Genomic DNA, 27,735 nt, shown 5'->3' with positions numbered 1-27,735 from the left:
ATGCAAATTCAAACTACTCTAAGATTTCATCTCACTCCATCAGAATGGCAGCTATTAAGAATACAAAAAACAATAAGTGTTGGCAAGGATGTGGGGGAAAAGGCACACTCATACATTGCTGGTGGGACTGCAAGTTGGTGCAGCCAATCTGGAAAGCAGTACGGAGATTCCTTAGAAAGGTTGGAATAGAACCACCATTTGGCCCAGCTATCCCACTCCTCGGTCTATACCTAAAGGACATAAAAACAGCACACTACAGAGAAGAAGCTACATCAATATTTATAGCAGCACAATTCACAATAGCTAAACTGTGGAACCAACCTAGATACCCTTCAGTAGATGAATGAATAAAGAAACTGTGGGGTGTATACACAATGGAATATTACTTGGCAATAAGAGAAAATAAAATCATGGCATTTGCAGGTAAATGGATGAAGTTGGAGAATATAATGCTAAGTGCAGTTAGTCAATCTCCAAAAACCAAATGTTGAATATTTTCTCTGATTAAGGAGGTAGATTCATAGTGGGGTTGGGAGGGAAAGCATAGGAAGATTAGATGAACTCTAGATAGGGCAAAGGTGATGAAGGGGAATGGAGGGGGCAAGGGGTGCAAAAAAGATGGTGGAATGAGATGGATGTCATTACCCTAAGTTCTTGTATGAAGACATGAATGGTGTGAATATACTTTGTATACAACAAGAGATATGAAAAATGTGCTCTATCTGTATAATATGAATTGCAATGCATTCTCCTGCCATATATAACAAATTAGAATTTAGAAAATTAAAAAGAAAAAATGAAGCACCTGAAGACAATAAGGGGAAATGAACCTGTCAAGTTCCTCAGTTACCTATAGTTAAAGGGACACAGAAATTCCCCATTCCAGTGTAATTTCTCTGAGGACCCTCAAAATAACACCTACATATACCAAACTGGTAATAGAGTAAAATGATCACTGGTCACCTGGGCACACTTTTTCTAGTGGCTTCTTGCATACATACAAGCCAAGTCTCCAAATTGTTTCTTAATAAGGGAAGAATATGCACATCAGCCTACAAGAATGATAAAATCATGAGGGCACTGATGGAACTAATCTGTGTTGAAAACAACATATTGAGTCACAAGCTTGGAAAGGAAGGAGAAACATTTTGCCTCTCTGTGTAGAGCACCTATTTCATTGAGTAGCTCAGATGCAGAGAGCCCCAAGTGAAGATCATGTGTTAATCCTTTGCAAAGATGTGTAAAGGTTTGCAGTTTCATTATGTTCTACTGCTATGAACTGCACACATAAAAACACATGGAGGGGTCACTGCTAGAGTATGCTAATCTTTGGATAACTAGTAGATAAATGGTGCTAAAAGGTGATTTGGTCATATTCAAAAGCAATTTAAGATGTTTATAGGAGCTTTCCAACTGCCCAAGAAACATGTCCATGGTGACAAAGAATCTCAAGAGAATAAACAGAATGATAAGTCTATTCAGTTTTTAGCAGGGTTTTTCAATCTCAGCACCATTAACATCTGGGCTGGATAATGCTTTGATGTGAGGAGCTCTTGTGCATTGCAGACCATTTAGCAATATTATTGGCCTCCATCCACTAGATGGAAAAACACTAACTCCCCATCCCCCTCCCTCTGTCATGACCAACAAATGTTTCCTTACATCCTGGATAAGGGGAAGGGAGGGAAAATCACACCTAGAAGAGAACCTGTGAATTATAGAAACTTAAGATATTTAACTGGTCATAAATCATTACCTATGCCTCAGGGGTAGTCATATTCTAGACCAAACCCTATATCCACAAATATTTCATTACAATGACTTCCCAAGTGCCTTCCAACTATTTCCAACTAGTCCCTCCAACAACAATGAAAGGAAAAAGTGGAGGGATTATTATTTGAAGAAAGAAAATTGCTCTTATTCCTTTGTCTTATGCAATTCCTAATAATGGTAATGTAATGATTTCTAAATTTTACAATAGGGATGCAAACTATGAATTCCACTTAACTCCTAAATTGTTGTTCATTATTGCTTTCCCCAGCTACTGAAAAAAAAATATCCACAGAGCCTTAAGCCTAAATCAGTGTAGCTCAATGGCCTAATACTGAAGCAGCCTGCATGAGCTTGAGCTCTTAAGTCCCTGACCTCAAACTGTTGTTCCAGAACCCAGGTCTCTTTTTAGTCCTACCTTACCTAAACCCTCCCTGACCTCATTAGAGAGTTTTCTTAGCACTATCTATTTTCCAGATTCACAGCTGGGTCCCTACTACCTGCTACACTACTTCCCAAAGGACCATACTTTACTTCCTTGAGACTTCATTGGCTCATTTCCTGGACATCATTCCTCATTTGCCCTTGTGTCCTCTCTGTGTTTCAATTATCTCTGTTCTATGGGGTCTCATTGTTGGGTTCTGGCCCTAAATTCAATCATTTACTTATTCATTTGGAAGGAACAGTAATCATAAAGAAAAGACATCCAAGTGGTTACTTCAAAGGCATATCACCTTAAAAAGCTTGCTAGTATAATCCGACAACTAGAACTCTAATTATGAAAAGGAATATCTTCACAAGATATGCTGTTATGTTATGCTACTATAAGATAAGGATTTCTGGCATTCTAAGTCATGAAAAAAATCCTACTGTTCTCTGATATTTAAGTAGGGAGAGCAAAACTAGAAAATATTAAAGTTGTTAACCATATATAGGTGATGTGACCCATGAATGATTTATTGCTGCAGGGAAAAAGAAGGAGGAGGAGGGAGGGTGGAGAAAAAGTATGTAAGAGGAAAGAAAAGAAATAATATCAAGTTGAAACTAAATATAAGATTAATTTTAAATCTTGTACAAAACTGTGCTTGACTTCAATTTGAGGTGCAATAATACTAACTCATGTTTAGTTGCAGATAGAAGTATGTGTCCTAATATATTCTTCTTTGAATTGTCATATACTCCTGGAAAGTTTGTACCTAAAAATAACTTAGTGAGGTGAGGACAAGAAGAAAGTCCTTGCTTGACTTGAGCTACATTTAATCAATACCCATGAAACATGCCTAAATTATAAACATCTCAAATTGTGCAGCCTTAATCATGAGAAATGTAGGAACTCCAAAGATAGGCAAGGAACAGCATGATCCAGGATCCTAGACAGAGTCTAGGGGGTTAGGTTTGGAGCAGAGACAAAGTAAAAACACCAACTGAAATTATGGAACATGAGAATTTAGTTGTTATGCAAATCATAATGACAGAAAGACCTAGACTGATATTCGAGGTGAGTCTGCTTTCATAGAGCTGAATTGGAGAGGAAAGAGCCCAGCATCAGGCACAGGCATTGGTAATGCCATGGCTCAAGGAAGGCTCATCAGTTTGGAAGAACATCCTCAGCCAAGAGATCAAAGAATACAGATAGTGAAAGGGATGAGAAGTGGGAGATTGTCATGTTCTGGAATGTCTGTCAGTCCTCAATCAAACACCCTGGATTTCAGATCAAAGGTTTAGTATCAGCTGGGAATAGAAGCACAAATAAGAAATAAGAACAGAAGTGTGAGAATTCAGTTTTCAGAATCTATCTACTAGAAAAATGAAGTGCTAATACTCCTGAGCCTTACTCATTCATTCATGCATTTATTCATCCAAGCCTTTGTTCAACAACTGCACAGTAATCTACTTGGCACTGCTGGAAGCTGTTCCTGGCCCTGTAGATTCAATGAGAAAAAAGTAAACATGGCTCTCACCCTTATGAAGAGCTTTGCTGAAATTTATTTGGGACTTGATCAGTACTGAATATACAGGTTAAAAAACTGCATTGAGACACAGCTTATAGAGACTGCCAGTGTTAGCAAGATTGAGCTTCCTGTCAAAATTCCAACAAAGCCCACATGCAGTCAATTGGTAGCAAGAAAAGAACATAGTGTACATAGAGGCCATGATGATGATAACCATGATGATTACAAGTAGTAATTTTTATGTAATTGTTTCAGAATCCAGCCAGAGATAAAACTCACACAGATTAAACAAAAACATTACTATAAACCTGTTAATTTAGTAAAAGTTGCTAATTAATTACTGAAAAGACAAATTGAGAATGCTAAAGAATTACAGAGGTAGCAACATACTAAGACACAGCTAAGGTTCCTAGGGTTGGAGGGAGAAAGGGAAGAGCTGAAATTACTACAAGAAGCCCAGAGCACATCTTTCACAGAGCTGAAGATCAGACTCCCAAGGAGAAGCCCATTCTCAGAAAGTGCTTGGTCCCTGAACTCAGGGGATACAGCCCTTGGGGCTGGGACCTAGACCTCTGAACAAGGGAAGCCAGCAACTGGTGCTAACTCTGCCAATGTTGAAAAAATGACAAACTGGACTCCACTGCTGCTATGGAGCAAAATGCTGCTGCAGGGGCAAAGAAGCATCACTGGGTGATACTCATGGGAAAAAAAAGCTAGCAGAAAGTAAACAGGAAGAAAAGCAGAAACAAAGGTGGAAAAGAAGGAGCACATTCCATCCACCTCATCCTGCTCACAGTCTCTCCTAGCACTCCTGACTAACAGATTTAACCAAGAAAACAGAAATGCAATTTGCCGATGCCCAGTCTCAGATCTACAAGTAATATGTAGACAGGATGGATTAAAGTGGAGAGATGCTAATTTAATAATCAACCTTATGACATACACATTACCTTTCTGAGACTGTAAAATCAGGACAATAGGGCCTATAACAAAGAAATGTTTTGAGAATTAGACAAAATATATATAAAGCACCTCACACAATGCTTGATAAATAAAATTCATTATTTCATAACAATTAATGCTTTCCTCCATTCTTCCAAGTATATCTACCATTCCCAGGGCCTTCTTTAAACAGCTACATTGTAGACCTCCATGTGTGATTTAATCTATTGCCAGAATATATCTCAGCAGGGAAAAGCTATTTATAAGGCCTCAGCCAACAGGGAGCTCTTCTAGGTTGGGGATCATATTTGGATCTTGTATTTTAACTTCCATTCCTCCCTGTCATTCTAAAAATGTGGTAAAAAAAAATCAGTTAGATTTATTTGCCCTTGCAAATGAACTCAATAGACCCACTCCCCTGGTCCATGAAGACACAGTCTTATTCTTTCCTCTCCATGAACAGTCCTAGTAAGATAGTAAGATTTCAAACTTGATCCAACATCCCTTATCCTAAATATTCAATAATATTTTGTGGCCTTAAATGGTAGCATGCCCAAAAAAGGAGATGGAGAATCCCTATCCCATTTTCTGATGTTCTCAGATCAGTAGGTATTTACTTTCTGCATAATTCCAGAGAGCAGAGATCCTAGTCCTAGGAAAAAGAATTATTGAAAGTAGAGAAGTATCAGGTACTCTATGGCACATTTTAGAGACAACAGCTACCATGTCCAGGAATGACCCCTAAAAATAAACTCCCACAAAAAAGTACAATGTACTCCTTCTGCCATCTCAAATGAAATTATGGCTTCCTACTAGTTCCCTTCTTGATCCATGTCTCATTGGTTCTATATTATAAGACCTTGAGAAATTTTCTTAACCTCTAAGCCTACTTAATTCTTTGAAAAATAGCATTCCTAACACTATCCCACAGGTTGGTTATAGGGACTACATTAAAAAAAAAAAAAAAAAAAAAAACACATTTTCATAGGGAGGGGGAAATGGAGAGTTGTTGTCAAATGCATGTGTGAATGGGTGTAGAGTTTCAGTTTTGCAAGATGAAAAAGTTGCAGGGCCCTGTTACACAACAATGTGAATATACTCATCACTATGGAACTGTACATTTAAAAATAATTAAGATAGTAAATTTTAAGATTTTTTTCCTATTCCAATTTAAAAAAAAAAATTATTGCATGAATGAAGGAATAAAAAGTAACCAGAATGCAGATACACACACACAAGCAAAGAGAATATGTTCATCACTTATCACAATGCCTGGTACTTCATAAGCTTCAAAACCTATGGGGTTCTGTCTCTTCACATCTGAACTTCCCAACAAGCTCCTAACTTCAGACTCACCTGCATGATTTTCTAATTTCTCTTCTCCAAACACTGTAGGGACTTAATCACATTCTGTTCTTTTCTGTTCTGTAACAGTTCTGTATTGGCATGCTTTATATTGCCAAATAACTTGTCAGCTTATGTAGAGAAGGGACCATATCTTGCATTTCTTTCATGTTCCCCTTTGTGCTCAGTACACTCTTTGCTTAACTCTTGGCTGGGATTTTAAGACCATGCGATTAATCCTTTCAAATCTAAGGCATCCCAGTTGCCATTGTGTGCTCTTGGGCCCTTTCCATCACCATCAATCAACACTTACGATCTGTTAGTTGATGCAAAGATTTCTATTAAGGAGAGTGGCAACGAATGGTAAAGCAGGACAAAAATAAAAAGATATATAAAACATGATTCTTCTCCTCAAAATGCATACAATATATTTTCACAAATGAAAAAAAAAATATAAAGAGGTTGATAAAATTACAAGAAAAAAATACTAGTGTTTCTTGAGTGTTACAGACAAGACAGGAGTTCAGAAAGCTATGAGTACTTTAGGGGAAATTAACAAAAGATTAGCTTTGGAAAAATACAAGTTCTAGAGTAATTGATTCTTCAGGAGGAAAAATATATCTACCCACTATAATTTTAAGATCAGGTTATTGTAATAACTAATAATAATAAATGATTGAGGTATTGCAACAGATTGAACATATTATCACTAACCCTAAAAAATGAAGGAATTATCCCTATTTATAAATAAACAGTCTCAGAGAAATTAAGTTATGAGTCACAAATGTAGAGCAAGTGAATATTCAGTTTAAACATATCTGTCAGATTCCAAAGAATGGGTTCTTCCCACCTATACAAGGTATTAATTCAGCAAATATTTGTTGAACACTGACCATAAGCAAGTATTGTTCTGAAAATATAAAACATAATCTCTTCCTCCAGGTGGCTTTCATTCTGGTGAGGAGACAGTTTCATAAAAAAAAAAAGACATTTTCAACAAAATTTGATTAATCCAAAAATCAAGACCTGCAATAGAAATTAGGGAGCACAGGAAAGGAAACCTAATTTATTCTAGGAAATTCTGAAAGGTTAGTTGGGGGAGTAAAATTCTCTAGCAAGTCTTAAGGAATGAAATTAGCAACAATGTCTTACATATGTGTACTTACTGGGCAAATACTATATGGGCCCTGCTTTTTAGATGAAAAAACTAGGCAGAGAGAGATGAGCAACCTATCCGAGCCAAGTTGTAGATCACACTCTCCCTAGTCTGTGCAGGATGCTGCATAACTTCTAAGCAGAAGTGTGACCAAAAGGAAAAAAATGAACTGAAGACTATATATTTTTTCCGATATGAATATTGAGAGCAAGGCATAAGACAAGGAAGTACATTGTGTGAGACCACATGAGAAGTCCAGTATGACTGAAGCAGGAAATATAATAAGAGATAAAATGGGACAGATAAAGTACAGATCATGAAAGCTTTGTGCCATGCTCAGGATGTTAGAATTTATCCCACAAACTATGGAGGAACCTCTTGATTGGCATATTAACAACTGAGTATGCCACTTATCTGGAGGATTTTGGTTAAAAGGACACCATGGAGAACTTGAAAAGTAGGCATGTCTAGATGACAAAACATGGTGATAAATTGGATATTCCACCTCCCTGCTCATCAGAATTTCCTGTGTCAAATAATTTGCTCAGAAAAAGAGAAAGCATAAATATATGTATATGTCATCTTGGAAATAACCAAGCATGGTTCCAGGAAGAGAGGCATTAAGAACGAATATGACTCAATTCTTATCCTGGAAGGATATACAGTATAGAGTGGGGGTGGAGAAAAAAGACAAGTGCACCAAATATTTATGTGATATACAACCACTGGAGTTTCAAGTCAGGAGTGCTTATCCTTAACCAGGTGAGATCAGAGAAGTTTAGGAAGGAAATGATACAAATTAAATGTGAAGAAATAATCAGGTACTTTCCAGTGGATCACGTATTACTTGGGTTGGATATTGCTCTACTTCAGAGTGGCAAAAACACAGCAAAACAAATAGTTTTGATGACTTATGCAGCGGAGGTAAGAGAATGAATGTTAGGACCCCTGAAAGCATCTAAAAAGAGCAGGAATTTGTTGCAGCTAGTTCCTCTATTAAAATACCTTGCAGAAGAGGGAAATTGAGGTCACAGGGGCATAAAGGTGGGAGACAAGATACTGATCTGCAATAAAACCACAAGACAAGCCTTGCTTTGATAGCACTGTGTGGTCCCGCCATTGTATTCCATCCAGCCCCACCTTGGAGCTCAGGATTAGTGCTCAGTATGCCTGGAGTTGGAGAAGTGTGCAAGGTTATTAATTCTACCCTAAGATCTAGCTTGTCTTATAATTGTAAGATGTCATCTTGAGACTCACAGTTAGGGGTCTGTACATTAGGCAGTTCCTACTGCTTTTCTAAAGGATTTTAAATTACCCCATAATAACTTATGTTTGGAATTCTCACTGCTTTAGTCACAAATATTGATCTTTGTGAGCAAAAGTGCCTTTTTTTGATAAATGTGTTTACACAGACTTTTTTTCTGAATGCAATGCCCTTTGCTAAAATAAAAGTATTATTTTTTAATATAAAGTATCAGACTTTTTTTAAGAACAACTCTGTTTAACCTGTTTAATATATGTCATTTATGAAAACAATTTCTAAATCTCAGGCATCTTCCTGGAAGTGTCTGAATTCACTTGTTTCTTAACTCACATTTCTACTGCTGTTCCTAATAATCAATTAAGAAAAAGGAAAACCAGTTAATGAGATTGATCACAAACTCACTAGATGGTTGGATTGTTAAATGTACTATCCTCAACAGAGCAGCACCAGCTACAAATTTCAACCTAGGAAAAGTTATTTGATTTTTAATAATCTCAATATTCTTTATGGGGAGACTTAAAATTATTTTTCTTAGGAAAAATAAAACTAGCATGAAAAAAAACTTTTAATAAAGTTATTTTAATTAGATGTCTCCTAACCATTAAAATTGTACAGAATAAGTACTATGACTTCTCCATTTATCTCAATTAAACTTGTAGTAAAGAATGGTTAGAACAGATAACAGACTGGAAAAATATGCAGGTCAGTGCTATTTGGGGCCAATTGTAGCAAGTTTTAGTAAAGACTGAGTTTATCAGAATAAAATTGGTTATTTTATACTCCATAAAGCTGATTATTTTGTTCTCACTATATGGTGACTTAACTTTGAATTGAGAACCAAAAACTCTGGCTATGAGCCATCCCCAATGCAATCTCCACATCCAAAAGCATCAAGATCTCCAATCACAGGCCAAACTGAACATATATGGTTATAGAGCTTTCACACAATCAATACCTGAAAGGAAATAAATGGGTGTTACAGAGCAGAAATCAGAAGGCTAAGGGCTAAGGTGAATCCTTCTTTTTCACACATAATAAATAATGTATTTATTGATCCTGTTGAAAATGAAGGATAAGAATAAATTGTTTAAATTTATTTTCCTTCAGTTTTCCAGAAGGAAAATAAATTGTCTAAATTTTCAACTAAAAAAGTTGACCCGCCCTGAAACTTTATGAGCACATTGTGAAGATTGAAAAAGCCTGTGGATTACTACTTATATTTTACATGTTGGACACAAATCAGAATCAAATGAGACAAAGAATTTGATAAAATGGAAAATAAGTTGTTCTAAGGAGTCACTTATTAAAACAACAATGTATACACGATAAACCTGTACATTGAGCATATGGTCTACATATTTCAAGTGATGCCAATGCAAAAGAAAATATGTTTACTAAAAATTGACTAATTTCAACCTTGGAAAAATCACAAATTAATGAAAAACAAATTTGAAGGAAAATTAATGAATATCAAAATGCCACAAGAGCAAAAATACTGTGCTTTCCTGACCTAGGAAAGAACAATTTGGGTCATTGAATTCAACCAGATAATATTTTGGTGATGGTGTTATTTCTATTGCTCTTAAAAATGTATTGTTAATTGTCTTAGAGATTTCCTGAAGCAAACACAAAGAAACCATTGCCTTATCATAGATTATACCCCCATAAAAGCAATATTATTTTCATTACTAAAGTTTTTTAATATATCAGCACATTCTACCAGTCTACTGTTCTCCATAATGTTCTCTGTGTTTTTATAAGATTTTTATTAAAGTGTTTTTGTAAGAGACATAATTCAAAAGAAATAAATGTCAAGGTTGCATCTGTAGGTTCTCAAAGCATAATCTACAGAAGATGCAAGCTAATTGCTGCTGGTAAAAAGATACTACTGTCTGCATTCATTTAAAGTTAAAAGTACCTACAACTAAGTCTGACAAAATTACATTTTTCTTGTAAATTCTAATCAAGTCAGTATCCTTCCTTTGTTCTTTTCACCTTCACTTTTTCCCTTTCTCCGTCTTTCAACCTTATTTTCTCTTTTTTCCAATAGTAAAAAATGGATGCTAGCAATTAGACAGTCAATATATAACTCGACTCTACCTCAGTGTGCATTGAAAGACCAATGGACTCATACCAAGTAAACATGCACCTCTCTACCTAGTGCCTACATCAAAAGCATAGGGAGTGTCACCTTTGCTTGTCATCATCCTACATAAAATGAGCTACCAAGAATAACATTGCCCTCACATTCTTGATAAAGTCCTCTCAAATCTGCTCACTTTCTACCATCTTCACCATCTCCACCTTAATCTGAGCTCTGACAATCTTTTCCTTGTCTCCTCCCTGGGTTCAATGCCCCACAATGCTCTTCAAAAGTAAATCAGGTCAAAGTACTCATCTTCTGAAAACACTTCAATGGTTCCCATATTCTGAGGATGGAGTCTTATATGCACACCAAATAATATTTTTGTAATCAGACTCCTGCTTACTCCTTAATCTCCCTTCTCCTTAATGACTTTTATGAAAATAGGCTGCATTTAAATCATCATGAACTACAGATAGGCTTTCTCTCTAAGTCCTTTGTACCTATTGTCCTCTCTTCCAGAAAACCCTCCCTGCTATATTCCTGCCTTAATCGGGTTAATTCTTATTTATCTTAAAGGATTCATCTCAGATAGTAACTCCTCCAGTATGACTTCTACCCTGCCTGCCTCAATGTTCACACAGGAATCAGTTGTCATCAACATAATGTTCACTTTTATTTTTCCCATAAATCAATAAGAATTTGTGACAATCAAAATTATTTTATTGCATAACTGGTTTGGCTATTGTACTTGTGTATAAAGACCCAAGACAAACAATAAATCAAGCCACTAAGCTTTTCATCCCACATTTAAATGTTTGAGTACACATATATCCATATCATTTTAAGTGTATACTAGAATAGAAGACACAGAGACAAACCCACATAAATACAGTTATCTCATACTAGATATAGGCATCAAAAACACATTGGAGAAAAGATAGCCTCTTCAACAAATGGTGCTGAGAGAACTGGAAATCCATATACAACAAAATGAAACTAAATACCTATCTCTCACCATGCACAAAACTCAACACAAAATGGATGAAGAATCTAGGAATTAGACCAGAGACTCTACACCTAATAGAAGAAAAAGTAGGCCCAAATATTCATCATGTTGGATTAGGCCTGACTTCCTTAACACGACTCCTAAAGCAGAAGAAATAAAATCAAGAATCAATAAATAGGATAGATTCAAACTAAAAAGCTTCTTTGCAGCAAAGGAAATAATCAATAATGTGGAAAGAGCCTACAGAATGGGAGAAAATCTTTACCACACAAATATCAGATAGAGCACTAATCTCTAGGATATATAAAGAACTCAAAAGACTTAACACCAAAAAAAACAAAACAAACAAACAACCCAATCAATAAATAGGCTAAGGAGCATTCTCAGAAGAAGATATACATTCAATCAACAAATATATGAAAAAATGTTCAATATCTCTAGTAATCAGAGAAATGCAAATCAAAACTACTCTAAGATTTCATCTCATTCCAGTCAGAATGGCAGTTATCAAGAATACAATCAACAATAAGTGTTGGTGAGGATGTGGGGGAAAAGGCATACTCTTACATTGCTGGGGGGGACTGCAGATTGGTGCAACCACTCTGGAAAGAAGTAAGGAGATTCCTTAAAAAACTGGGAATGAAACCACCATTTGACCTAGCTATCCCACTCCTTGGTCTATACCCAAAGGACTTAAAAACAGCATACTATCCTAATGCAGCCACATCAATATTTATAACAGCTCAATCACAATAACCAAACTGTGGAACCAACCTAGATGCACTTCAATAGATGAATGGATAAAGCAACTGTGGTATATATACATAAGGGAATATTACTCAGCAATAAAAGAGAATAAAATCATGGCATTTGCAGGTAAATGTATGGAGTTAGAGAATATCATGTTAAGCAAAGTAAGCAAATCCCAAAAAACCAAAAGGCCAAATGTTTTCTGATAATGGATGCTAATTCATAATGTGGTGGTGGGGGGTGAGTGGGGAAACTTTGAATTGGCCAAAGGGGAGTGAAGGGAGGGAGCATGGAGATAGAGAAGATGGTGGAATGAGATGGAAATCATTACCCTAGGTACATGTATGATTATAGGAATGTTATGACCCTACTTTGTGTGCAACCAGAGAAGTGAAAAATTCTTGTCCATTTGTGTACAATGAATCAAAGAGCATTCTGCTGTCATGTATAACTAATTAGAAAAAAATAAATAATTTTTAAGAGTTTATAAGAGTCTTGATATCATCAAAGTCTTATAAATAGAAAAATTGGTTTATACATTCCAAATTTACTGAGACCTCTCTAGTTTTATTTATATAAAAATCCACCTCTATTGTTGCAGACTTGCCCCAGTGTCATGTAATTGTGTAAAAGCTGGTTGATTGCTTTCTTCTCACAGTGATTAGTAACCATATGATTAACAGAGGGTGGAGCATCACACATCTCTAACATGCTTAATGTTATCTGAATCAAAACAAATGTGAAAGCAAATTCAATCAAAGAAAGCATTAACCTTTTCTCAATAGTTAATTTTAAATCAGTTACATGACAAAAAGTATATTTTTAGAAACTTTTAAGTTGATTCAAGACTTAGTAGTTCATAATATTCAAGCTTAGTTCTGTTATAAGCCAGTTGGCATCAAGATGACCAATACAGGGGCTGGGTTGTGGTTCAACAGTAAAGCGTTCACCTAGCATGTGTGAGGCCCTGATCCTTAGCACCACATAAAAATAAATAAAATAAAGGTATTGTGTCCAACTACAACTAAAAAAATATTTTAAAAAAAACTGATGACCAATACATATTCAGTCTAAAAAGATCTCTTGAATAAGGAATCTAAGGTTTAACTTTCAAACATGATATCTAAGTTTTGGTTTTATCTTAGATAAATATATTGGCTATGGAACTACATCGCTTAAGATTAAGCCCTTCCCAGGAGAGAAATACAATCAATGACCAGCTCATGGGGGCAACCAAGATTCCCCTTGCTTCTATTGGTAACAACTTTGAAGGGGCATCCCAGTTCCAGTGCTCCCTATAGGGTCTTCTGAGGCCTTAGTTGCCTTGTGGCATTGTGATTCAGCTTCTCCCTCTGTCCAATCTCTTCCTTTGCTCATTTCCTTACAGGAACATCCATGGAGAGCTCTCATTTAAAATAAATAAATAAAATAAATAAACTTTTTATAAAACTCTGCAAATCTAAACTCTATTTTGAGATAACCTAATCTAAAACCCAACTCAATAATTGTGTAAGGCAAATATAGTAGCATAGAGCAGTTTTGCTGACTTCTTCAGTAACTGATAAGTCCTGGTCTTTTATTAGAGATGTGAAACTATTCATTTCGACAAAGACAAGATATAGACTATAATCCATCACTACCTGGATCCAGTTCCACTTATTGAAATAAAAAATTTATGAGCCAACACATTGGAATTAAAATGTATCTAACTTCCACCATTTATCCTGAACAATTTTGCTTGGCAAAAAAAAATATTAGGTAACTTTATATCACCTAATTATACGAAGGGTTATTAGAATTTCTAGATGAAGTTCTAACTGAAAGTACACAAAATGAAAAGGAGAAGCTGAGCAGTGGTGCACACCAATAATCCCAGAGGCTTGGGAGGTGAAGCAGAAGGATTGCAAGTTCAAGGCCAGTGTCAGAAACTTAGTGAGGCCCTAAGCAACTTAGACCCTGTTTCAAAATAAATAATAACAAAAGAGCTGGGGATGTAACTCAGTTGTTAAGCACTCCTGGATTCAATCTTTGCTATCAAAAAGAATAGAAGAAAAAGAAAAATTATTTGACAACAATAGATTACTATGACTCAAAGATTTTAGAAATGTATTTTGTTGGATTTTAAAGATCCAGTGAAGACTTTTGTGATCAAAATAAAAAGAATAAATGCAATAGCTTCCATTTTTCATGTTCTCAATCTTTTTTTCATGTTAAATTCTTCTTTGGAAATTAATGAAAGGTTGCCATAGAATCATCCAATTATATATCCAATCCACTTTTCAAGCCACAGAGTATAAAAGGATTCTAAATTTGTGGTGTTTTGTCTTGTATTCTGTGGTTGTTTGTGATGATTGTTGTTTGTGTGGCACCATTATGAAAAGAAGTTAAATGAATTGGTCTACCCAATCAAGGTCACATTTGTATCCATTGATGCGAATCTAAGCTTCTTTTCTAAAATATACAAGAAAACACACATAGACCCCTGAATAAATGAAGGTACAACAATTTTAAAAAAGGATGTAAGAAAATATAATTTTTATACATCGAAGTTGCCATAACAAAGAAGATCATTTGCCCACAAAATGAATGTTTCATTGAAATGAAAAATTTTATCAAATACAGATAAATCACTGTGATTTCAAAACTGAAAATCACTGTGATTTCAAAACTGAAAGGCAGGGTCCTATTCTTGTTGGGGAAAGGGACAGATGCAAATGGGAAGGAGACCCATTTCTTTGTGTTTCCTGGGAGCCTGAGCTCTAGTGCTGAGCTTTCCAGGCAGGTGGAACCTTGAACTCTAGCTGGATCTGAACTTGCTGTGTTAAATTAGCAATGGACATGCTCCCAGCCATAGAAAAGTCACCAGACATTGTTTCCTTAGTTTCATAAGTGTACTTTGTCCACTCCTTTCTTAATTTTGTGCTCATTACAATCTTTTCTATGAGTGTTTCCTTTAAAAAAAATGAAAAACACTTCATAAAATTCAACATTAATCACATAATTAATCTTTGATTTTATCTGTTTTCAGGTTTTGCTTCCCTCAGTAGCTAAGCACTTAGATAATATTATAAGCAATGTCAACATGCTTCCCAATCTTGATACATATTTTGGTACCTATATACTCAAGTCAATTATATCTCAATGTCCAATGTTAAAAGGATACACTTACTCAGAAATTAAATCTAAAGAACTAATTTCATAGTCTGTGTGGCAGCGCACACCTGTAATCCCAGCAGCTTGGGAGATTGACACAGGATCACAAATTCAAGGTCAGCCTCAGCAACTTAGTGAGGACCTAAGAAATGGAATGAGACCCTGTCTCAAAAACATAAAAAGGGCTGGGAATGTAGCTCAGTGGCAAAGCTCAGTGGTAAAGCACCAATACGAATACACACACACACACACACACACACACACACACACACATGAAAATGTACCTTGATCTAAGATTTAACCATCCAAAATAAAAAATGCATGTATGGTACAATGACATGATATTTGCAAGTCTGTTAAAATTGTTCTGACTCAGGGCAGAGAACATTTTGCAGATAATTCATAAGAAATCCATTTTCAGGACATATCACATTGAAAATCTTATCAAGTTTATATTTTGAGCTTCAGTTTATAAACCTTTGCTGAGCTAAATAAAATACACAGAATCAATTTTTTTCATATATTCACTTTAGTCTACATGATAATTTATGAAATAATGTTAATTACACAGGCTGATGGTAAAACATGAATAATAATATTAGCAATATACATTTATGTACTTATAAATGTAACAAAATAAGTTTTCCTTTCAGAAATAGAACAAGAAGTCATTTTTCCCTCACAGTCTGAAATAAAGATAGAAATTCTGAAATACTAAGAATAAAGCCTTTAGAAAGATAAATAGTGGTGTCTTGGAAACCCTTGAATGAAGCCTTTGTAATGAGACCAAATAACTAGCTTAGGACTTGAAGATGGACGGGAGGAGAATCAGAAAGAAGTATGAGAATCAAAGAATGTCAGTTTCAGAAGCAACTTTCAAGGACATGTATTGTAACCATCGTTTTGAAGTCTAAATTCTTTCTACAACATCTCAGTCAAGTATTCATTAGGCCAATATTCTGTTTGATCAAGAGCTCATAGCTCATCAAGGCAGTCAATTCCTTCTTAAAATACTAGAAAGTTTTTCCTTGTTTTAGGTTAAAACATGCCTATTGCTTTCACGAGTGGATAAAAGTAATCTCAACCACATCCAATTGCTTTCCTCTAGGGCCTATCCTATGGGATGAGCCACTGAAAAATAGCAGATGGTTTCAATGAGTAGTCTCATTTAAATCCCATTGTCTTTCAACTGTGTCCTATCACTGAGGATTCTAGTCTCATCACAATATTTAGTTTTTTGAATGTTTGTCTTAAAATGGGAGACCCGTCAAAGAATGCCATGCTGCTAGACATGGCCCAAACTGGAAGAGTAAAGCAAAACTTTCCCTCCATGTTCTAGATATCATATTTCTATTCCTGCAGTCCAAGATCACGCCCACTGAGCTGGTGGCTGTATCACATGTTGATTCTGATTGAGATTTATGTTGACTTAAACCTTAAAGTCTTAACTTTTAATGTACTCAACAAGTATTTATGGAATGCTGTTATGCAGGTATTAAAATTCTAGGTATTATATGAAATACCATTGTAACTAGACAAAAAAAAAAAAAAGACTGGGCTCCAGGACTATGTCTCACTTTATTCAGCTACTAATAGTGTGATTAAAAAACACTTTTTAGAACAACTCAATTTCCACAATAGGATAACTATCTTGCTACTTGCTGGTCTCAGTTCTGAAGCATATGGATGGGCCCTCAGCCAGCAATTTAGAATACCAGCACTCCAGGTTATCCAACCCCTTCCAAATACCCACTGAGAGAAGAAATGTTTAGGGAAGATAGGTCCAAGGCCTCATAAATTCAATCCTTAGTTAATATTGTCACCAGAAAAGTATATATTGGAAAATCACAGAACAACTCTCCTGATCACCTCTATCCAACTGCATTGAATGCTGTGTCCCAATCTTTAATGAAGGTTGTTATAAAAAAAAACATATAAAATTCATGACAATATTGTTGTTTCAGATAAGAGAGGATATTGTCCTTTCTGTTATTCAAAGTCCTCTTCAGCACTAAGGTGGTATTTTACCCAAAGAATCAGATATTTTCACATTTCTAAAGATGGCAAGCATTAGAATGGTCTTACTCATTTAAAAAATTATGTTTCCATGACAAAAAAACTATAAGAAATAATGATAAAAAATCCGTTTGATATGTATACAAATACCATGAAATATATGTATTTCTCACTTCATCAATAACTGGAAAGGGGTCCATAATAGTCATATTGATAATTCTAATTGGGTCTTATTAAATATTTATAGTTAATTATGTTAAAGAACATCATTCAATTGCCCCTGGCCCTTCTCCTCTCAAATAACCTACCCCAATAATTGATTTTCCAAAGAGACAGATTCTAAGTTCATACAAATCTAAGGAGTCAAAGTAAGTAGTTTCCCTCAATCTGAGAGTGAGGGAAAGATTCTAAGTTCATACAAATCTAAGAACAACTTGGAGAATTTATTTTAAAGCACTGCATTTTAAAATAAATTCTTCATGTAACTTGGGAGGCAAATGAACTGAAGAACACACTTGGAGAATGCTCTTCCTGGACAAATTCTCAGTAACTTGAATCAACTCCATCACTCTTCCCTGGGTCCTCTACTATCTCTATAGATCCCTTTTAAAACATAGTAACCAAAGGTAGGTAGAGTATTCTATTAAGGTCTCAGTGTGCTTTTACATAGTATACCACATTCACTTCAATTCATTCACTAGTGTTAATAGGCAGCTTACAAAAGCTGTGCCTCACTCTCACTCTCAGATTGAGGGAAACTACTTACTTTGACTCCTCCTTAGAAATGAGGGTTTTAAATGGATCCAAATCATAATCCAATGAAACTGTGAATTCCATTGTACAGGATTTTTTCCTCAATTGAACTGGTTGCAATCAATTTCTTAAACATGACCTGTTCCACCTTTAATATAAAGAATTTTACTTTTAATGGAAAAACTGATGACTTTCTTGAGTAAAACTATTTTTCTTTTTTTTTTCTCTTATAATGAGAAAGTTTTATTTGATAAAGGGAAATGTTTTAAAAAGAATCTGGAATTTTCCTATCACAGGAAAATTACTTTATTTTTTTAAGTTTTTTTCTTTTTAAATAGAATAAAACTATTTTTCATAATGTAAGATTTTTTTATTACTTATGAACATTTTTAACCCGAACAGCACTACTTTTCATGATCTACAGACAACTCATTTGTCCTAATGTAAACAGGGAACAGATTTATAAACAATCAAATATTATAGGCTAGAGATTAAATTTATTGTTGCTTTTCAGCTCTCCATTTTATAGATGAATAAATCATTCCACGACAGACTGATGATTATACCGCACAGTTCTCTACCTGAATCTTCAATAAGATTTAGCAAAAGAAATAAATTTAAGAAATAAAAGTGACCAATTGAAAATTCACAAAGAATGTTCACAAAAGAAGTTCAAGTACTCAATCAAGTTTCCAAGATCATTTTTAAGTCACCTCTTCCCAGACATTATTTACCTATCAAAACTCTAGCCCTATATGCATTCCAACAAGTCTAAACTAATTCTATATAAAAAGCATTATCAAATGAATGACATAAGACATCTAATGTGAAAATTCATAGTCTTGAAAATGAGTGGCTTTACTCAGAAAATGACAGACAGAAATTTCATAAGTCTTTAGGTTTAACAGAAACCAAGCTAAGACCAGTTGGGGCATGATTCACTCTCCTATGCTATTTGCATTTTCTATCTGCTATGTTTTTAATTTTATAAATTTCATGCTGTCTGTCTCCATGGTTACCAGTTCTTAATCATAATGAGCACCTGGTCTATACAGAGGAATTAATATATCCTTGTGAACTGCATGTTCTAAATTGTTAATAACCTCCCTATATTTTTCCAGCAACCAGTTTAAACTCTCAACCTGTAGCAAAGATTTTCAAAGGATCCTGTGACTTTAATTTTGAATTTTGTATACTATATGTACTTCAAGGATTTCATGGTAATTGAGATTTGCCAAACAAATTCTATGTATTTTGATATGTAACAACAATTCTCCTCAGTAAGTGTGCATCTAAGTCTGGATTAGATAAATTTTCATTTAAAAAAATCCCTTTTTTGTACATACTTATTAAACCTAATTCAAAACCAATTAATAAATTAGATGAATAGTGGCATTCACTCACCCACTGAATGGGGGCCTATGGGCACCAATGACCCCTTAATAGGTCATTGGGAATAGTCTTCCTAAGTAATACTTATTACAAAGAAAATTAAAATGGTGTTTGATTTTGTGGACATTTCTCACATGTGGGAAATGATTAAGGTATGGATAGATTTTATCAGATTTCCTAGATTTTATATGCCTTTATCACTCACTAGTTATGTGACCTTGGATAAATTACTTGACTTTGCTTCACTTTTCTCTTCTGTAACAGAAGATAATAACAAAAACTACCTCATAGGATTATTTTAAGGAGTAAAATATTTGTTATATTTGTTAATGTGTGGAACAGTTCCTGTTGCCTATTAGTGACCATTTTAAGAGTTTGTTAAATACAAATGTCATTGGTCAGTGTTGTTTCCTTATGGTGTGAATATGGTTTGTATCTCCAGAGGGTCCATTATGGTTAAAGGTTTGATCCCCCAGTTACCACTGCTGGGAGTTGATGGGAAGTGGTCTCTAGTGGGATGTCCTTAAGTCACTGGCCATGTTTTCTTGGAAAGGATTACAGAACCTTAGTCTCTTTTTTCTCTCTGACTTCCTATTTGGTGATATAAGTTCTACATATTCACTCTTTCACCATGATGTGACATTGCCAAGAGAGAGACCCTCACAAGAACGAATGATGTCAGATCTACATCTTTGAATGTCCCAAACTTTGAGTGAAGTAAACTTTTTTTCTTTATATAGATATATGCCTCAAGTATTTCATTATATGACTAAAATATAACTAACACACCCTATGAAACATTAAAACATATTTACTAAGAAAATCTTTTCCACAATAAATATTTATTCATGCTCCCATAAAATAAGCTAACACTGAACTTAAATTTCCTTGTTTGGTTATTTCTTCATTTCAGATAAGAATACTCAAATTTCAAGAAGTTAGATAATTTCATCTCACTTCAGTCAGAATGGCTACTATTAAGAAGACAAAAAATTAAAAATCCTGATGAGGCTGTAGATAAAGAGGTACTCTTATACCTTGTGGTGAGAATATAAGTTAGTAGCTATTATGGAAAACAATATGAAGGTTCCTCAAAAAACTGAAATTAGAACAATTGTATAATCCAGCAATCCCACTACTGGCATACATATCCAAAAGAAATGAAATCATTATATTAGAAATATATCTGCATTCCCATGTATACTGCAGCACTATGTACAATAGACAAGCTAAGGAATCAACCAAGGTGCCCATTGACATCTGACTGCATAAAGAAAAGAAGGTAGCTGTACATAATTGTATATCATCTAGCTGTAAAATAAGAAGGAAATCTGGACATTGTGGCAACAAGGATATATTTGAAAGACATCATATTAAGTGAAATAAGGCAGACACAGAAAGATAAATACCATATGTTCTCACTCATTTATGGAAACTAAAATAGTTGATCTCATTAAAGAATAGAATAGTGGTCACTATAAGCTATGGATGCTTGCTGAAAGAGAGGTTGGATAAAGGGTACTAAAATACAATTAGATTCAGGAATTAGTTCTGATGTTCTATAACACAACAGGGTAACTACAGTCTCCAATTTATTTATTACGATATATTTCAAAATAACAAAGAATTCAAACATAACAATATTCTGAATGACAGATGTCTTGTTATTGTTGGGAAATACTAACTAGCTCTGCATTGGTCTTTTTTAATTGTGAAACTCCAATAACATGTTTCCACTCACTTGCCTTGGCTCAATTGCCAATGAGGAAGTCTAGGTTTTGTTCATAGGAATTATAAATTCATAGAAATGATACATATTTGAGGAGATGAAAATGCTAATTTCCCTGATTTGATCATTTATACTGTATACATGTACCCAATTATTATTATGTATCCCACAAAAAATGTACAAATATTGTTTCAATAAAAAATACAATAAGAAATTATATAATCTGTAGGAGTTCACAGAGTTAATAAATAATAAGTTAATAAGTTCATTTTAGGGCAAAACACTTATCATCTTCAAAGTCTATGTTCTTAGTCTGTTACCAAGGGTTATATAAAGAGTTAATCTTGCAACTTTTCGAAATTATAACTTTGTCCCACACAAACACTCTTAACTGACTCCCAGAAGACCAGCAATACAAGTAAAAGTTGAATCCATCAAGCTTATGAGTGGAGTTCCTCTAACTCATTGGACAATATGAGTTTATGTGTGCATGGTTTCCACATAACTGAGGTTCACTGTCATGATTCAAAACCACATCCTCCATGTGTCCTAGATGGTGCCTGGAATCATACCAAAATTGACATTTTGTGGCTTCTCCATACACCTCTGTAAAAATACTAGCACAAGATGTATTTATCCTCAGTGGGTGTTTTGTTTCTTTTTTGTTTTTCCTCTACCAGAAACTAAATAGCTCTGGAAAATGCAGCTAATCCAGTCCTGTGAGTTTAATGATTAGTTAGCCTAACATAATGTTCTCAGTGATAAATATCCTATTATTGATGGGAAAAACTAACTAGCTCTGTGTTTGCCTTTTTAAATAGTGAAGCTCCAATAAAATGTTTCCACTCACTTGTCTTGGCCCTATTGGTAATGAGGAAGTCTGGGTTTTACGAATTCCCTGACACTGACCAGTCCCTGCAAAATGCTGATATCAGCTTATCCTGCCTCCTCTGATGGATCCTTGAAATGCCTTCCTTCAGGGCCTACCAATGACTCACTTTTAACAGTTATAAAATAAGCAGAAGCAACTTCTCCTTTCTTCTCTAAACTGTTTCTTGGAACAGATGATTGGGAAATTTTGCCTTCCACTGCTCAGATATGTGACTAAGTAGTATTCTTCATCTCTGAGTATCTTTGGCTAACAGTGACCTCTATTTTAGTGAAATGGTGCTAGCTTGCTCTCCTCTTGAAAAACTGAGTTCTGGATTTGAGCACCCTAAATGTTTAATGTGTTCTCAATCAATGTTTTCCCTTAAGTGGGCAAAGGAAGTAAGTAGCGAGTATTATACATAGGTTCTTAAAGAAACTACATTCCTGTTTTAAATGCTACTGCACCTTATATTTACATAGATGTAAAGTATTATTAAAGAGGTTATGCCCTTCAATAGATGAATAGATAAAGAAAACTGTGGTATATACACACAATCGAATATTACTCAGCATTAAAAGAGAATAAAATTATGGCATTTGCAGGTAAATGGATGGAACTGGAAAATATCATGCTAAGCGAAGTAAGCCAATCCCACAAAAACAAAGCCCAAATGTTCTCTCTGATAAATGGATGCTGATCCATATGGGGAGGGGGGAGGGGAAAATGGAGAAACTTTGGGCAAAATGGGGGGAGGGGAAAAGAGGGGATATGGGGGCAGGAAAGATGGTGGAATGTGATGGACATTACTACCCTAGGTACATGTATGACTGCACATATGGTGCAACGCTACATCATGTACAACCAGAGAAATGAAAAGTTGTGCTGCAATTATGTACAATAAATCAAAATGTGTTCTGCTTGCATATATACCTAATTAAAATAAATTAATTAACTTTTAAATATTAAGATTCAAAATAACCTTCATCTAATTATTTTCATACTTTAGTCCAAAAGCAGGCTTCCTACATATAAGGTAGTTTATACTATAAACAATGTAACAGTGACTAACAATCATCAAATTTTGGTCTTATACTAACCTCATCCACCAACTCATTCATAAAAAACCTACTAAGTATCTATACTAGGCACTGTTTCAATAGTTAAGAACTTAATGGTAAATAAAATATAAATGAATTTTCACTTTACTATATTTATTAACCTATGAAACACATAAAATAATACATGTATAATACAATTTTAGTTTGTGATAAGCACTATGTAGAAACAAAAGGAAAGAGAACACAGACATATGGCAGAGGTTTTGTTTTGTTTTGTTTTGTTGTTTATTGAGGTGCTCAGAGAAGGAGGTGAAGTTGGAACAGAAACCTGAATGAGGCTGAGAAAAACAACATGCGAACATCTGTGAGGAAAGTACTAATGGTAGAGAAAACAGAAAGAGAAAAGTCAATAGGGAAAACCAAAATCAGCTGGTTAAGATAAAAAGCCAAAAGTTGAGTGTGGTTGGAATGAAATGCGTGAGTGAGTGATCATAAGGCATCAGGCAGAGGCCAAAATGTGTAGGGATTTGTGGATCTTGATAAGTAGCTTGGATTTCTGCCTTATGCAAGGAAAGTAGAAGAATTTGAACAAATTAGTAATTTTTTTTAAAAAACAATGACGAGTTAGGGTAGTGAGAGGAGAAAACAGAACTAAAATAGCATATAACTAGAAAATGAGGACTACACTAAGACACCAAAAAAAGCATATATGGCACTACTCTTGCTAAAGCAGCTAATTGGGGTGGGTGCTGATTACGAAAATTTAAAAAGTTATACTTTGAAACTATTTGGGCCCAAAATATTATTGTACAAACTTCTGCAATCCTTTTGCAGATAGGCTAAATCATTAATTGATTTCTCACTGCAATAATTTAAAGAAAAAACATCTCACCATCTATAGATTCTTCAGACTTAAAACCAAACCATTATGTTCAATGTGTACAAATGAGTCTGAATTACTTTAGTCTGGAGACTTTAGCTAACTGAAATAACATATAGGGGGAAAAAATCTGAATGTTCATATCAGAATGTTAAGAAGATATAAATGAGGCAATTAGCAAGAACTTGTTAAAATAATCCAAGTTTAGAGAAGCAATGCTAACATTCTCATGCAGTTATCCTCAGACTTCCTATTTGCCAGACACCTTGCTTTGGTTTATTTGTCACCTCTTGTTCTTCTAAAATTGTCTTGGTACATTTATCTAATCAAATAATAATCATTAGCCAGTGTTACTAAGCATCTGCTGGGTGTCTACTGGGAGACAGGATTATAAATCTTTGCTCGATTTATACTGGAAATTCAGATCATCGTGAGCTGCTTCCCTATGCCACACTCTTCCCACATGATATCCTGTTCAAGTAATGAAGTCATCTGTCAACGGACTGAAACCTCTGAAACTCTGAGCCCCTAAATAAACATTTCCTCCTCTACAATTGTTCTAGTCAACTTTTAGCCTCAGCAGCGAAAAAGCTGACTAAAATAACTTCAAGAGAAACTTACAAAATGGGTTAAGGCTTACATATGCAAAAAGTTCAGCATGGTTTAAAAGTAATAATTTGACATCATACAAACATTTGGGGAATATTTGGGACGGAGGTCTCACAAAAGCATGATTAGGAAGCAATGAGGGTAGTGCACTCTTGAAAACACAAGCTCAAAACTCTGTAACTTGAAGCATAAGAGATGTTCACTGGGTTCAAACTGTAGTTCCTAAACTTGGTCCGTTTAACACCACAAATGGTTTTAACATTTCTTCAAATGTCTTGTTTAACTCGCTTATTTTCCCCATTGGTTAAAAAAATAATAACAACAAATGAGGGCACAATTGTTTTTTTAAAAACTTTTTTCTTACATACATGACAATTGGAATGCATTACTATCATAATTATCCATTCACAAAACCATATGGTGTTGTGAATGGATAATTATGATAGTAATATATATAATACACACACACACATACTGTATATAAAGTATGTTCACTCCAAATTATGTGAGGGCACAATTGTAATGTGGTTAGAGATGTCCCTGCTTCAGAAATGTTGGAATTCACTGGCTTAAAAGCGTCCCAAACACACAGTTCTCCTGGACTTCCCTCACTCTGCTTTATTGCAGCCTAAGCAAAAGACACAATTGCTTGTGCGTCTAAAAACCCTGAACGGGGCAGAAAACATTATCATTTCTTTCTCTCTCTCTCTCTTTTTTTTTTTTTTTTTTTAATTTCTAGGTGAGCTTTTGGCCATTACACTAACCTTGCATTTAGCACTAAAATGCGGACACTGCGTAAAAGCCCCGTGAAGCAGCTTCCCCGCGTCTCGCTGGAGCTGGCCCCACTGCCCTCAGCCCGTCACCTGGTAACGCGCCAGGGCATCACGGGAGTCAGCCGCAGAGGGCTTCTGGGAAATGTAGTCCGGAGACTCCGCCCTCCTCACCATTCCTGTAATGGCTGCTTCCCGGAAGGTAATGTAAGAGCCAGCTCCAGGGGATACGTGGATTGCCCCAGTTTGTATTTGCAAAACGGAACAGTTTGAACCTTGCTGGGTCCAAGGAGGGATTCTTTTTCGGATATTTACATCAAGTCTTACAATGAACTTGCTTCTTGGTTCGGTTTATTTTAGCTTTTTCTGTGTGGGAGAACTAACTTTAAATCTAGTTATCCCTTCTTAGATAAACTGTTTTCTTTATTTATTAACTGTTTCTTTCCCTTCCATACAGCCTCCCCGCTCTGCCCTGACTCTAGCTTCCTCTTTAAAATAATTATAAAAATAATAATTATTTTTTAAATCCCTCTCCTGACTCTAATAGGCGGTGTCACGTGTACTCTCTTAGCCTCAGCTTCCGGAGCTCCAAAAAGGGAATATTTCAAGTCAGATAGATTTTTATATATGCCATTTCGTTGTTGGTAAGTCTTAATTTCTCACAACTTCACCGAGTTATATGTTGTGTAATTTAGCCAGAATTGCCTTCATTTCCTAGGTTAGAGAGACCTTGAGAAAATGTAATACTTAGTCACCAGGATATTTTAAGTTTCCCGGTGTCTTGTGCATTTCTTTTGTTTGTTCTTAACTGTCTGCAGCTGTTCCGTTTCTTTGGTTTGTGAACATAGTGATGGCATTATTGTAGAATTTCTGGGAATAAGGTGTTGTCATGAGATAAGCCTCAGATTTCTGTCTTTTACTTCCCTGTTTTTTTTCATTGTAAAGTGAGATGGACCAAAATAATTCATAAACTCTCTAAGGGATTGGGTGGGTTGTTACTTGTGTGTGTATATTGTAATTTGAAAAGGTAGAAATTTGTAATGGTTCCTTTTTGTTTCCATGTTTAATTTCTAGGAACCTTTAAGTCTTCAAGATCCCAGCATCATGACCTCAGTTTCAACACAATTGCTCTTAGTCCTCATTTCATTGCTTTTGGTTCTGCCAGTTGTTGAAGCAGTAGAAGCCGGAGATGCAATCGCTCTCTTGTTAGGTGTGGTTCTCAGCATTACAGGCATTTGTGCTTGTCTTGGTGTGTATGCACGAAAGCGGAATGGACAGATGTAACTTTCAAGGGCCTCCTGATTCAAACTTCGCCCTGAAAACTTGTTTTCTTCAGATTAAACCTGAGCTTTACTCTGTGAATTTCCCAGTGAACAGTAATGGTTTCATATTCTTAGTTGTTTCCCATGAAATGGGAACAAATGGATGTTTGTTAAATGGAAGAAAAAAATGTTTTCTTTATAACAAATAATGCACTGAAAACTGCAGCCTATAAATTGTATTTGCTGCTTAGAAAAAAGGTCAAAGATGTGGGATAGTGTAAATTTACAGAAGTAGTAGTTTTAAGAATTCTCAAAGTATATGAAATAGGAAGGAGGAATCTCTTGCCCAGACTCTTAACAAATCTCCACTGTTGAGTTATCACTGCCTCCTGAGTCCTTAAGGAGTCTTTTTCTCCATGTTTTTATTACATGTTTGTTTTATCTCCCAAGTTAATATTGCACTTAGATATCAAATAACCAAAATTGAAATGTTTATCTTTAGGGGGAAAACAAAGTTTTGAAAAAAAATGTACTCAATGCATCTAATATTGAAATGGAGAAAAAAATTAATGTTAAAAAAAGCCACTGTTATATTGACATTGGAAGAGATTCAATGTAAGCAAAACAGCCTTTGTATTAATTAAGATCTCCATGGTGAGAATTACTATATTAAATACAAGCTCATTATGTTGTAAGTTAATGTGTGCTATTCATTTCTGTTTATTTATTTATTTTTAATTTGTGTGTGTACTTTTATATAACCAAATGGAGAAGGGCAGTTTTCCTTATCTTGACTACAACACTAGTTTGAAGACACACACACTCAATAAGAAATGGGCAGCAATGAGGAAGAAAAGACTCCACGTAGAAAATTCACAGATACAGAAGGAAAAATGTAATGGCCCATACTGATATGCACACCAGTCAAATGAATCATCCTTTTGTGGCCTAGCTATTTAAAGGGTCTTCATA

General features: G+C 35.1%; 1 protein-coding gene and 1 long non-coding RNA gene across 3 annotated transcripts in view; one reads left to right on the top strand and one right to left on the bottom strand.

The window, feature by feature from the left end:
• Positions 1-25,589, bottom strand: part of LOC139704667 (uncharacterized) — a 193,091-nt gene extending 167,502 nt beyond the window's left edge. For both annotated transcript variants that reach the window (XR_011706549.1, XR_011706548.1), the window contains exon 1: positions 25,496-25,589. This is a non-coding gene — a long non-coding RNA (uncharacterized lncRNA). The remainder of the gene's footprint in view (positions 1-25,495) is intronic.
• A 65-nt stretch (positions 25,590-25,654) lies between these two features.
• Positions 25,655-27,463, top strand: Smim30 (small integral membrane protein 30). Its single transcript, XM_027926391.2, has 3 exons — positions 25,655-25,703; positions 26,049-26,145; positions 26,576-27,463. Exon 3 carries the CDS (start codon positions 26,606-26,608, stop codon positions 26,783-26,785), a length of 180 nt encoding a protein of 59 aa, XP_027782192.1. The 5' UTR covers positions 25,655-25,703; positions 26,049-26,145; positions 26,576-26,605; the 3' UTR covers positions 26,786-27,463.
• Positions 27,464-27,735: the final 272 nt, after the last annotated feature.

This window comes from Marmota flaviventris, chromosome 1, assembly GCF_047511675.1.
Source record: "Marmota flaviventris isolate mMarFla1 chromosome 1, mMarFla1.hap1, whole genome shotgun sequence".
NCBI classification, from domain to species: Eukaryota; Metazoa; Chordata; class Mammalia; order Rodentia; family Sciuridae; genus Marmota; species Marmota flaviventris.
This window is presented reverse-complemented; position numbering and strand designations above follow the sequence as displayed.

Excerpts from the sequence above, each read along its gene's own strand:
- Smim30 (XM_027926391.2), top strand. The coding sequence starts at position 26,606 with ATGACCTCAGTTTCAACACAATTGCTCTTAGTCCTCATTTCATTGCTT.